Source organism: Pagrus pagrus (assembly GCF_965226575.1).
Source record: "Pagrus pagrus genome assembly, chromosome: 19".
Taxonomy (NCBI): Eukaryota; Metazoa; Chordata; class Actinopteri; order Spariformes; family Sparidae; genus Pagrus; species Pagrus pagrus.
Window position 1 is genome coordinate 11,221,537 of NC_140203.1, and position 13,890 is coordinate 11,235,426.

A 13,890-nucleotide genomic window follows, 5' to 3' on the forward strand; every position below is an offset into this window, starting at 1 on the left:
TCACACAAAACCCCAATTTCTACATACAGTTGCTTTAAGAATCTTAAAGAAACTAGAAAATTGACAACAAAAAATGTAAAATGTACTTGCATAAAAGCTGACAGAGTTGTAAAGTGTTTAAAATGAAGAGGATGGATGGTTCAAATGGTCACGGTACAAATAATATAAGAATATGTGCACTGAAGATTCGTGTTGGTGTAATGTGTCAGGTTGGATATGGAGACTTTAAAGTAACATGTAGACTCCAGAGTGCAGAATGAGAGTCAGTGCTAGTGAGGGTCGGAGGCCTTGTCTCTTGAGGGCATCTGATGGAAAGAAGCTGTTATTGTGGAGTGAGGTTTTTTTTCTCTTGATGGACCTCAGTCTCCTGTCTGGGGTGGTTGGGGTCAGCCACAATCTTTCCATCTTCTTTCAATAAAGCCACATCGACAGATTATTTTGTATGTCATGTTTTTAGTTTTTTTTTAGTTTTTTTTATTGATTTCTAGATGACCCACCTGATTTTGAGAAAGGCATCACTCTTCTCTCCTGCGCAAATTCTTGGGACATCATTGCCATTTGTTAAACCAGATGCTGTTGTTCCAGAACAAAAAGGTAAAATGTTGTAAAGTCAGAGACACCCCATTGTCCTTGTGGCTCCTTTCTGGCCTTCATCCTGAAAAGCAATTGGAGTGAGTGAGTTCTGAACACAGTGCAACTTTATCACCATTGTATTACTCCCAGTACAGAGCAGAGGTGTTCTCTAAAGTGCTTTCTGAACCTCTTTTTTTCCGTGACAGCGTTTGCCACCTGTGGTCCTGAAGTACTTCCACATCGTCTTGTTCAAAGAAAGGGCTATAATTCATCTTTAAAATGAAAGGTTTTTTTTTTCTTCGGTTTTTTTTTGACTTAACAACCTCTTCACGTAGAGACTTTGCAATTACCCAGAAAAATTTGACGCCGTATTCAATTTATCTTGTGCATGTTTTCTTCAGCAAATCCCTTCCAAGCCTCTCTCTGAAACCTTTACCTTAAGTTCTACATTTCTGTTTCACATAAATTATGCTTTCGGGAGACAAGGACAATGATGCTGTATATTTAATTAGCAAAGCCGGTGATGCCGCTGTGCACTCGTGCTGGACTGATAAAATCACTTGCACGTGCGGCAGCCAGCGAATCAATAGTTGACTGGAGGGTGAAAAATGAGAATATGCATCCCTCAGCCTCAGAAGGTGATGGAGTTGCCTCGCGGGGGGGAAGCTAACAATGCCAGCTCTCCAAAATGGCTTCAGCCGCCTCACACTTTCATTGAAGGAAAACCCGCATGGAGTAATTTGTGGAGCAGGGCTAAATCCCGAATTAGTGGCTTGATGTTTTTAGTATTGATTAATGAACTACTGCTGCAGCTGTGAACTGCGGGGCGGCAGGACTTGTAATTTTGTATCCCCTTCTCGACTCCTATCTGTCTTAACTCTTCCCCTCCCTCATCCCTCTCTTCTCTCCCCATCTCTCTTTTGCCCTGCTTTCCCGAGATTGTTGCCTTATGCTGTAAATTTACCGCCCATAAATAATTCATATATATCAATTCGTAAATAGATGGCAGCTCCGAGCCATTTTCAGTTTTATTCAAGTGTAAGAAGTTTGCCACGCTGAGCATTCGCCCACACTCACCTCTCGCAAGGCCATACTATAAAGCAGCTAATTACCACTCCTGTGATGTGATTTCCAGAGCCCGCCTTTCAAGATAGGACTACAAAAAAAACACCTCTGCTTCAGTTAGTCATATCACTTTGGCAGACAGAATACAAGATAACATAATAACACTTAATCACGCCTTCATGTCAGTCATACCGCTCTGTAATTACACTGTAAAATAAAAGAACACAAAGACCGCCTCTCTGTCTTCGCCCATTACCGACGATCAAAAACAAGACGACAGCGGCGGGGAATATTTCTGACGAGACTCCCAAACGTCCTTTGTGTATCTTTTCAGTATCAAGATGGCAGAAAATATGCCAGGCCTTGATAGAAAGCTGTCCCTCTTTGAGAAGATAAAAGATGTCGGCTTAAGTGATGGACGCGCACACTCACACACTTGCTTAAGTAAACCCACGCAAGTAAATACATGTGTGCGTCAAGGTCTCCTACCAGGGTTTCAGAGCTGCTGCTTCTTCTTTGCCAGTTTTATTGCACGGTGAAATCTGAAGATGCAGCATATTCTTTTTGTCTTCATCAAAAATACACAAAAACAAATTATTCAGTGTCTCCTTCGACTGCCTGTTTGTCAGAATAGAGGATGATCAATGGTTGCACCAAGTAAGGAACGATAACCTCCCCTTTGTCCTCTATCATATTCTCGTGAAGTGCTGCTCCGGTTTTATGGTGATGACGTGAGAACATGTCAGGAGTTTTCACCGCTTGTGCTGTCTGTGTGTGAGTGAGTAAGAAAAAGAGTGAGACAGAGAAAGACAGAAGTTTATTCGGACGGATAGACACAATTGGGGGGGCGGGTTTAGAGAAAGTGGAAGGAGGTGCAAGTGGAATAATAAAAAGTCGAAAAGCAGTGGCTCTAATCAGTTCCACAACTAGCTGGCCTGCATGCTCCCTCACTCTGCATTACCAAGCTTCATCTCTATGGTAATGCTCCCGGCCACCAGAGCTCATTTCCACAATTTCCTAAGGCAGGCCAACAGAGATATCAGTGTACAAAAAAAAAAGGTCCGTGTACACTCATGTTGTATTTCAATTGTACGCACGACCCAGGGGAATAAAAGTGAGGTTGAGTGGTTTTTGTGCGTGTGTGTGAGTGTCTAAAGGGGAGGGAGAGTGACAAAAACAACGAGTAATGTAATATTGTACAAGAAGAATCGCACTTGTAACACTTGTCATTTCATCCTACTCAACACGTCTCTGTATCCCTGCACAGAGGAATATTTTAAACCCTAGTTTTAACTGGTTAAATTGGATTCTATGGTATCTGACATAGACTGTTTGAATAGTGGACAAAGCTTCCAGGTCTGAAATGTAAAGCCAAGGCAGGAGTGCCTTAAACCTGCTAACATTCCTGCAAATATATTTAAAGCTATCTTAGAAAGTCCATCCCAGTCTAGCCCAAAGTAAATTCGAAGCTGTTGTTGAACCATTTGGCGTACAGACATGGTTTTGGGCTTTTTTAAAAAGATTACAGTCTGGCTCTGTAAGTGCTTCTGTCATTAATCTCTGTGTCAGTCATTCGGGGACTGGCATGTTAAGTGGCTCAGGAGAGAAGATATGAAGCAAGGAGGGGGTCTCCTGTCTATGAAATCACTCGTTGGCTGTTGCAGGCCACATGTCGGGCATATAAGCTCCTCACTGGTCAAATTAAGTGTCAATCAATAGGCCAGAGGTTGGCAGCCATCATAAGGTAACTCTGTATTGAAGTTTAATGGCATTTTGCTTTCAAATAGTGATTTTGACAGATTAAAGCATAATAAATAATCTGCAAACACAGTTCGGCGCTTTTTCGTAGCCATTTATGCATAGAATATTGTCTTTATTGGACAAAACATTTACTTAAATAGATCTACTGGACATTTTAGGAAAAAGAGAAGACAGCTTACGTTGGATTTTTTACTTAAACAACCAGACTCATCATTAGTGAGTTGCCATTATACGTGCTTGTTTGTCGAATAGTTTGTTTTATTGTTTGTTGATCGTACCTGCCTGATGTGGTTTTGTCTTGAAATGGTTGCATGAACGGAATCTCAAGAAACTGAACTATTTGCTTACCTTGATTGGCAAACCAGTGCATGCCGTCGGCTGGTCAGCAGGGGGCTACTCTAATTGGTTTCAAAAAGGAGTGCCATTGTATGTAAGCCTATGAAAAAAATGACCCCACTACTTACTCAATTTATTACCGTAGTAAACAGTCTTAACGAGTTTATCGTCTCAGTCACTAGTTTTGTAAGTCTTCTTTAATACAACATGATGTTGAGTTTGTAAATTATTGTCCCATTTAGAGTAAAATGGACAATAAATCAGGTTATGCTTTAGGGTGTGGCTAGCTTGTGATTGACAGGACACTACCACGGTGTGCACACAAACCAACGGGTGACATTCATCTGGGTTTACACTTGGCATCTGACAGTCACCACGTTAATGACCATTGATTTCATTTTGGCTGGGCAGCGTCCTGCTATTTATGTATTAGTCCATTGTCTACCGTGAAGCTCGCATGCAAACACAAATATGCATGCACACACTCACTCTTGTACACAAACACAAACTCCACAGTGTACTCTCCATCAGAGGCTGTTTCACTGACAGCATCGCCTCCCAAGCCTAATCAATATTGGCCATGAAAAGTCACCAGATCTCCTCCTCTCAGTGGAATCATTCATCAGCCGAGTGGGGCCGCAGCTATGATAAGAGATCGTAACACGAGTCTCAAGGTAAACATCCCTGATTGTTTTATTACGCCAGGAATTAGCCTGTTTTCGGATGCTGTCCTTTAATAACTATTTAATCCATCATCTGGGTGCCTGTGCCCTGCGTGACACCGGGTGCTTTATCTTTGTTATGACTCATCCAACGGGGCCCACTCGCACCAAGCGTTTATTCAAATAACAGATATTACAGCTATTAAGCATATTACATGCAATTGGATCGGCTACACACCCCAGCTCTCATAAATCTTTGATTGTGCAGTCCAACAAATTGGTGGATAGCTCTCAAGGGCAAGTGTGGCAAGACTTTCAAAGCAACGTTAGGAAAGCAACCAGCAGAGAGTTGCCAGGATTGATTGATAATGTGGTAGGAAACATTAAATCTTTAATTCATGATTATATCACTTGATGATGACTATGATTCAGCTGTATTCATTTCATTATGAATGTAAATGACTTACATTTGAAATTGTGTCCCTCTTCCTTTTACCATTGAAGAATTGGTTCACCCAACTTGCGTTTGCCAGGGACTACTTTTCCAGTCCACCAAGTCCTCTAGAGTAAACTGAATATTGTTCCTGGAAAGACACAAATACAATTTAGTTCATCTTGATGGTGTTTGGGTTGTAATGTAGACAGAAATCTCAGAGATTGATGTCTAAAAACCTTGGCTATAAATGTAAAAAAGCTGTGTGGATACCACTTGAGGTACAGAAAATGATGTTTGTTGGTGAACCAAAAGTTTAAATAATTGAGTAATATGAGGTGTACTGTACTGCAGCAGCTGGCGATACAATTGAGGCAACATTTTGAGATGTTGACGTTGCTACACAGCTTGTGTATTCCACGCTGCCAGTTGGCCTAGCAATAATAACTTGGATTCGAAGTTGAAGTGAACATTCTCATCTCTATTTTCAGCTTGACTGAGCTGTGGCCATTTTTGGATATTATGTATATTTCGTGGTAGAGAGACAACTGTTCGAAACAAGGCCCTTTTTCCTTTGTCTGTGCTGTCCTTTGTTGCACGCTTCTCTTTCAAATGCTGGGTAATTATCCCAGTTAGGGATGAATCCAAACAGCATGGCAGCCATAGAAATTACAAACAAGCTGTGTCACGCTGGATGTCAAATTTTCTGTTGGTAATTTTCTGGCACTCTTTGTCTGTGGAAGGAGAGGATTGGGAGGAGATCACTGATGCACCGGTGAAACTGACCATATGACCATGACATGTGTTTTCCTTTGCAGCTGTGTAATAAAAATATTTTAAGAAATCTTGGGGGAACAGCGGGTGGGTGGTGGGTTAACATTTGGAGGATGTAGCGTTGGAGATTGCTCTTCCCATATTTTGTCATTGTGTCGACAAGTCGGCATATTTCCACTGTTATATTTGGTTGTTTTCTTCTACTTCCAGTCAGAAAAAAAATCCGGTCAAGTGCACTTAGATTTTTTTTGCCCATAGAAGATGGACATTGCTCAGAAAAATGTTTCTTTTGTCGAGCCAGAAATACATTATCTCCCTCCATATTTCCAGCAAAAGTATTTTTCTCTTCCCCTCCTGGTCTTTGTGCATCCACTCTGACGCCCTTTCAGCTTACCCAGAATGCTTCAGCCTCCGTAAACTCTTCAAAATAACCCCCTCCCCATCTGCGCTGCACTGGCACCCAGTGGCTGCTCACACACAGTTCACAAACACTGTTGTTAGCCTCCAAGGTTACCGAGGGCACAGCACCCCTGTATCTCCAGATCATGATTCAACCCTGCAGTCTCACGCTCGGCTTCTTCCTCACCGTCCCTCCCTTCTCTGTGGTAAACTGCTCACCGCCCTGCCCTGTCCTCACTCTTCGACCCTGCCTCGACTTGGACTCATCTCCCCTCTGGCGCCCTGGTAGCAAAGTAATCATTCCACCTGAGACCCAACTGCAATCACTTCCTGTCTGACAATATCGGAGAACTCGCTCCTCTGCGTCCAGCTCACCTCTGAACTCCAGCTCTGTGCCCAACCTTGACTCATATCCTGTGTGTCTGACACACAAACATGCACAACAGCTAGACATTTGTTGTTCTTGATATGTATAGTATAAAAAAGTAAATAATGTATATATATAATAAGTATAGTGTATTTTCAAACATGCACCTGTTTTTTCACTGAGCATAATTGCTGACGGATCAACATTTCCAGCAGTTGATGGTGTAACATTTTCTTTTCACACTCTGGACTATCCAGCAAACTGTGATTTATACCATTTTCTGCTGTCCCACATCAAAAAATGTGTTTTCCTTTCTCCTGAGTCTGATAGAGCAAAAACAAGACAACCCTCCACATAAAGTGCAGCAACATAGGCACACAGAAATACTGATGTTCCTTGAGTGATCCTGACACCAGTCGTCTTTCCTCTGGCACAGATAAAGAGCAGCCTCTAGTGGTGAAGACGGTGACTGAGCTTTTTCTCCTTCCCCTACTGTTCAGTTAGTTATTTATTCATCATTACAGGAAAGTGCAGACTCTATGATTTCACGGACGCTCACAGAATCATAACTTCTGCACGCCGATGGTATTCTTTAATGGGTCATTAACGTGTTTCAGGAGGCAGATCGGTGCTGGATCATTTGACATCATTGTGTAAACGGAGCATGGCATCAAAAATCAAATGAGGAAAAAAAAAATATATATATATATATATGTATGTATATATATACATATAGATATATAGCACGGAACTGCCCCCTCAACCTAAACCTTATGTCTACCTTTCTCTCGTTTAGCACTTCATGGTTCTGTATAGTTTGGTCTCTTTTCTCATATTTTTAGGAGTCTGGCTATCATTCCTGTAATTTGCAAGAAGATCTTACTTTCAATCTTAATTGCCGAGATACGGCGTTATGTGGACTCATCATAAAACAGCTTTGCAGCAGATTTCATGAGGCATTACACACAAATTCGGCGCCATGATCTACTGTAAACTCGCTTGCTTAGAAGTCAAGACAAATGAACAGCAAATTATCATTCAAGCTGTCTTCTGTAAACGTCTATTATTTTCTGAGCAGCTGCCTCACCTTGTTCAGCTTTGACCTAAGAGGGTTACTCATGCTCAATTAGCAGAACAGCAGAGCAGTGACTCTGATAATCAGAATATAGCCTTTGTAAGCTTTGCACTCAAGGATTTGTATGTATATTCAATACTCATTTCCTCAGGGGATTTAGGGAGTCTTTGTTAGTGCTTGCATCAGTCCTCAAAGGCAGCTTCTAAATGAGTGAAAAAAGAGCATCCCGCAGGGCTTACAGTTTGCTGAAACAGTTAGTTTCTTCAAACCCAGGATGCTCAGTCATCTCTGGGAACTATGGCTGCACAGTATGTACAATTTATTTTTCTGAACTGATGGGTCGGCTGTCCCACAATTGTTTTTCTAAAATTGAATTTATAAATGCAGAGTGTGCTTTTCAAACCTGTAGAGCATGCCTACAATGAGTTTCTGGTCTTTTGATACGATTATTAACTATGGAGTCAACATACTGTATTGTGGATGAAGTCTGCAAAGTCTGAGAACTCGTTTCTTACCATTTTAAAATGTAAATTTCAATAACAAGTGGGATGAACCTATGAACCAATATTCAGTATACTCTGCAGTTTGCCCTCTGAAATGGTCTATGTACTGCTTTTATAACTACGCTTTCAGCTTTCCAAAGCTGAAAGCCAAATGCTTATTATTGATATTTTTAGTGCCTGGCAGGTAAGTTAACCTTTTCAGCAGATGAGTCAGAATTTTTTAACAGGGTGAAGGAAAATGTGATGGAATAAATGTGAAGGAGCCCAGTGGTGGATGTGATTGTCCAATAGCCACTATTGAAAAAGCACTGTATTGGTGTTGAGATGAGTCTTGAAGTTGTGGAAAATGAACTGAGATGCTTTGAAATGTGCAGTTAAGATGTACCAAGTATGGTTTAATTTGTTTGATCAGTGCAATGTGAGGACAGTGTTTCTACACGGACAAAGCAGCACAAGAACCAATTACCTCAGGCAATGTTTCCATAAGTGCCTCTCGATATCGGCTACAGTCACAAACTCAGATAAATACACTTACTCAAACAAATGCGTGAACACCTGTTCTCTCACAAGTGACTTGTAGGCTTCATCCCTGTTACAAACTCAGACTGACAGAAACACAAACACTCACAGAAGCACAATTTTCCTAAATTGATTTGTTGACTCATCTGTGCCTAACACCAGAATGCCTGTGATTTGAGCAGGTGTAGCTGGGGAAGTGAATATGTGATGGAAGGAATAAGGGATGCAGAGGGTTACTTGGCCAGCATACAGCGAACAGTTATTAGGGAAATACTGACAATGATGCCTGGCAATGAACCTCAATAAAAAAAACAATTAGCATGCAAGACCTGACCTACAGTATGCATCAAGAATCAGATGTATCTGTGTTTGAATTGAAATAGTGCACACAGAGGACAGGAAGAAACATGGAGAATGAGAAGAGGGAGCGAGGAAAAGTAAGACAGAGCTTTAATATATATGCATGGACTGGTCTTCAATATTTGTATTCATCCCGCCAGAAATAATTTGTAAAGCTTGTGTTTTGGGAGACGCTCATTCAAATAGGAAGAGTTTTCCACTTGTAGACTCAAGTAGGATAGGAGGCCTGTTTGGCCAGGAGGGAGCCCAGTGTCCACTGCCCTTAATGAACACACATGGGTACTGAATGAAACATGAGTAAATACACAAGTTGGCCAGAGAGGTCCAGAATCACATGTGGTCTGGTGTAGGGGAGGTTGTTAAGTGTGGCACGACTGCGTGTGTAAGAGGGATTCCTAAACAAGTTTTGTTGGGGAAGTAATGGGCTGGATACCTGGAGAGAGTATAGATTGAACCAGCAGAAGGTCTTAATCCTGTATAAAGTAACTTCGTTATGAATTTCAGCCACCTGCGTTAGTCCTCATTAGTAGCATGGTATGTATCATAACCGTCTTAAGCTGCTTATGAGAGCCAGAACAGATCTCAAAAAGCCCACAAACGTGCACCTTATATCTCTACAAAAGGCAAGTTTAAAGGGGATTGACATTTTGAACAGAGTTCTTCTCAGGGCAGATATTTTAACATGCAATGTTAGGAGTAGAGTGTTTCACATGGATGAAATAAGGGAAAATCTGGATTCAGAGGCAGAGCCCTGAGCATTCCGATGAGAGCTGCTTAGGGATGCATTTAGCCAAAAATGCTCGACTAGCCGGCTAACATCCGATTTAGCCCCCGGCTCACTTGAATGGGGATAAAAATGATTTAATCTCGCTGCTCCTCTAGACTTTCCAAATGTTACGGACCGAGTGGATCAAATTATGATGGTAAAACGAGGGTTGGGGCTGTCAAAAAAAAAAAAATATTCACAGTTTTGCAGGCTTACATGGCTGACAGGGACACTGGGATTAATTATTTAAAGGTAAGTTTAGTTTGACATACTTTTTTTTGCAGAGAGTTCAGCCTAGATGAGAGGATTGATGCCACTCTTAGGGTCTGTAGGGTAAATGTGGAGCTACAGGCTGCAGGTGGTCAGCCTTGCTTAGCATAAAGCCTGGAAAACAGGAGGAAACAGCTAGTAAAATAAGCCTACCAGCTCCTTCCTGCTCTCTGCTGTCTGACTTGCAACCGAGAGAAGAAGAAAAAATGTTATTGTACCTATCAACCAAACAAGATATAAGGTGTTTCCCCTTTTTTTTCATTCTTTTGACTAAGTTAAGCTAACAAGCTTCATATTAAATGGACAGCCATGGACCCTATCAGTCCGAAATCTTGCAATTTGTGATGATTGTGAAGATATTCTGACTTGTCCTAGTAGGAATAGCACACGCCGGCCAACAATAAAAATGGCTCTGTAAGCCATGACGTTATGACGGTGAGTTGGAATACACAACACCAGAACCCCAAAACCAGAGCAGCTGAATGGATTTCAGTCATGACAAAATATCGTTGCTGAAAATTGCCTATTAGTGGAAACAAATTGTACGTTATGGGCGAAAACAAGTGGCAAGTTCAGCAAATGTTTTCTCACGTAGACAATTAATTCAGCTCAACTAATTTAATACGGCGTACGATAAATCCAGCTGGCTTAGCAAATCCACACCGGTAGCTGATCTTCTTTAGTTCTTTACTCACAGCAGACATTTTGGCTTATTGTTGCAGAAAAGCACAGGTGCAACTAATAATGATAAATAATGACGGCTCTATAGCATTTAACTTCCAGACAGCATTAGCGAGCGAGCACATACATTAATTCTATTTCCAGGTCCGTTGCTCATTAAGTTTAAGCTCAAGTGGCAAAATCAATCTTGTCAGTTTAGGAAATACCATTTTGACGCTCCAAGGTGGGATAAATTGGCCATGACCAGCTTACAGCTACACCACGCCATTACCATTTGTGTAAGATGAAAATTATCTCTCACGAAAGACCTGTACATCTTGTTAACCGCATCTGCATGTTTGGGTTGTAGCGGTATAGACAAATGTCTGCTCCTCTAATGAGCTGTCAGCAAAATAGATGCTTCAAGCTCCCTTCCTGCCACATACGCAGATACACAGTCCAAAGAACTGTAAAAGCATGTAAACAGAACTCTTCTGGATCGACACCTTGACGGTTCTGAATATGCTGCCTCACCACTTAACCTCTGCGATAAGGGACACAGCAATCTCCGCATGCCTTAAAAAATGCTTTTTTCCTCAAGGGTAGAAGAAGAAGGAGGAGGTCAGGTACTGCGAAGGCCTGAGGCACTAGTCTTGAATTTTTTTTTCATCCTCCAAATAGAGTCAGTTTTCAGCTTTCAGCTTTTTAAACAAGTTTGCAGTGAACTCCGAGATTCATCATCCGCCTCTACCTAAATGTCTTTCAAGTCTCGAATGCGAATAGGTGTTGCGAGTAAAGTGAGCGCGGTGTCAAGGACAGTCCACATCTGGGCTTTGAAAATCCATAAAGCTACATATCGTCTCGGTCCACACACGCCTCCAAAGGTTCTCCGAGCCTCAGCGTGAAGCCGGCTGATTTAATTTAGCAATCGATATGTTTTCTGTGAGCATAAGCCACGGTAATCTTTTTACAGCACCTCTTCTCTCCCTCTCTCCTCTCATCCTCTGCCCTTGAGTCAATCCTTCCACCCCTCCATTGTAACTCGGAGGCTGTGATTGCGTCTAACAGGCTTTTGTGGTTAGGGGAAGCAAAGAGAGAGACAGAAAGAGAGGAACAGAGTGAAAAATTGATATCAGGAAGAGTGAAGCCCCCCCCCCCCTCCAGTCTCCATGGCACAAGGTCTGTGCTCTGAGACTTGGTCCCATAAAAGTGGATTATGGGAATTGCTGCCGCTTGCCATGCTCTCAGAATGCAGCAAGACAACTCATCTTTTTTGACAGGAAATGAACTGCAGCTGCTTCGGTTCAACCAGAAACAGTCTTTCCGCTGAAGAAAAAAAACGGATGTGAGCGTTCAGTATCTCGCTGCTTGTAGGACTGCAGCTATTTCTTTTGGAAGCGATTCATCCACTGTGTTATTGCACGGAGGTGCGAACAGACGAAAAAGACTGAAAACATGTCGAGAGCCGATAATCTATTCAAATGTATCAGCTCTGTACACATTTATGGGTTGTCTTTGTTACCTCTCACTATACAGTACGGGGGTCTTCTTCTTCTTCTACTCTTCTATCCCACAACTCACACTTCTTCTCTCATTACCATCCTTTCTTGTACTTATCATCTCCAGCAGAGAGAAAGAGGGAGATTGCAGGGGGTCCGTCTCATCTTTGGCTACAGCTCTCAAACTGGGGGACATAACACTCACACTGGTTTCTTTATTAGGCCATCACACACATACTCACAGGTTTTGGCCTTGTGCCCGTGCGAGCGGAATCCTTTAATTATGTTACTCGTGAATGAACAAATCACTCGGTCTACCCCGATGTGTTCAAAGGTTTACCATTTCCTCAATAATTATAAGCAGCCGATGAACCACGCACCGTCTTTCTTACCTCTGTGAGGCAGAGAAATGCAAGTGTATGAAACATTATCATAGAAAAACTTGCCAGACGGGGAAAAACAATCTCCAAATCTATGCGTCTCTGAATGATTCAGGAGGCCAGCTGCTGGACGGACACGTCAGGATTGTTGATATTTATTGTGATCTGTTTTTGTCGAGTTGTTTTCATGGAGTTCTGAATCTACGGCTGCAGCCCTGACTGTTAAACACAACCTTTAGAGGTAGAGATAGAGGTAAAGGTAGAGGCGTGGTATTTTGTAGTCACTAGAGGTTGTTAACTTTTGGTGAAAACAATGATTGGATAATTACCTGGTAAATACATGGCAATTATTATAGATGTTAGTATGCCATGTCTTCATGGACCAAAACACATGTGCATACAATGGTGGGGTGTAGCTCAGTAAATATGTTAATGAACTGTATTTAAAGGTGTAGGTAATAACACTTTCGACATTATGACTTCTTGTGTTGAAAAGTGTGTTTAGCATGCTAACCAGCTATCCCTGGACTATTCCAGTCCAAAGCTCCTGTGCTTGTAGCAACAAGCTAGGAACACCAACACTTCCCCGGTGCTCTAAGGTCCCAGTCTGGACCGCTAGCTGCACGGCTAATTGAGCTAACTAGCTAAGCGCAGCTACAATTGGCAGAGTTGTTACTATGGTTTAAGTGTGAGTTAAACAGGTGGTCAATTCTTAGATATTGCAACTTGTAAAGAACAAATATGACATACTTGTTCTTTTTTTATGCAACTTTATATTTCTATTCCATTACAATTTAGTAGGGTTTTTTACTTTACTACATTTATTTGAGAGCTTTAGTTACTAGTTTTTTATTTGTGAAAATGTGTGTTGTTATGGCTTACACTGACAGTAAATCAAAATCAACTTTTTTTATATATATATATATACAGTATGTAAATATATATGTCATACAAATGTGAGAATTTGCTCCTTTTCCTTTATTTATCTTAATTATTTATAATGTATTTATTAATTTTGAGGTATATATTGTTGGTTGGACAAAACAAACACTGTGAAGTTGTCACTTTTGAGCTCTGGTTAATTGTAATGGTATTTATCACTGAATTTTTAGAAACCAATCGATCAAATAATTTCTTTCTTTCTTTCTTTCTTTCTTTCTTTCTTTCTTTCTTTCTTTCTTTCTTTCTTTCTTCCTTTCTTTCTTTCTTTCTCAGGGATAACAACTTCATAAAGGACTTTCCCCAGCTTGCCGATGGTCTCATGGTCATCCCTTTACCGGTTGAGGAACAATGTCGAGGGGTGTTGTCTGAGCCTCTTCCTAACCTGCAGCTCCTCACAGGTGAGTGTGTGCGTGTGTGTTTTTTTTCCAATAGATATAATTGATCAAATATTTCAGACACAGCGTTGATATCCTTCTGTGACTCAGAACTGACTAGAGCTGATACAACTCTCTGAAGAAGAGAAAAACACATCACACATGTTGATAT

General features: G+C 41.3%; 1 protein-coding gene across 3 annotated transcripts in view; it reads left to right on the top strand.

The window, feature by feature from the left end:
- astn2 (astrotactin 2) overlaps nucleotides 1-13,890 on the top strand; it is a 306,993-nt gene that overhangs the window by 227,074 nt on the left and 66,029 nt on the right. For all 3 annotated transcript variants that reach the window (XM_084384096.1, XM_084384097.1, XM_084384098.1), the window contains one exon: nucleotides 13,618-13,742. In XM_084384096.1, coding sequence (XP_084240222.1) covers nucleotides 13,618-13,742 — 125 coding nt within the window. The remainder of the gene's footprint in view (nucleotides 1-13,617; nucleotides 13,743-13,890) is intronic.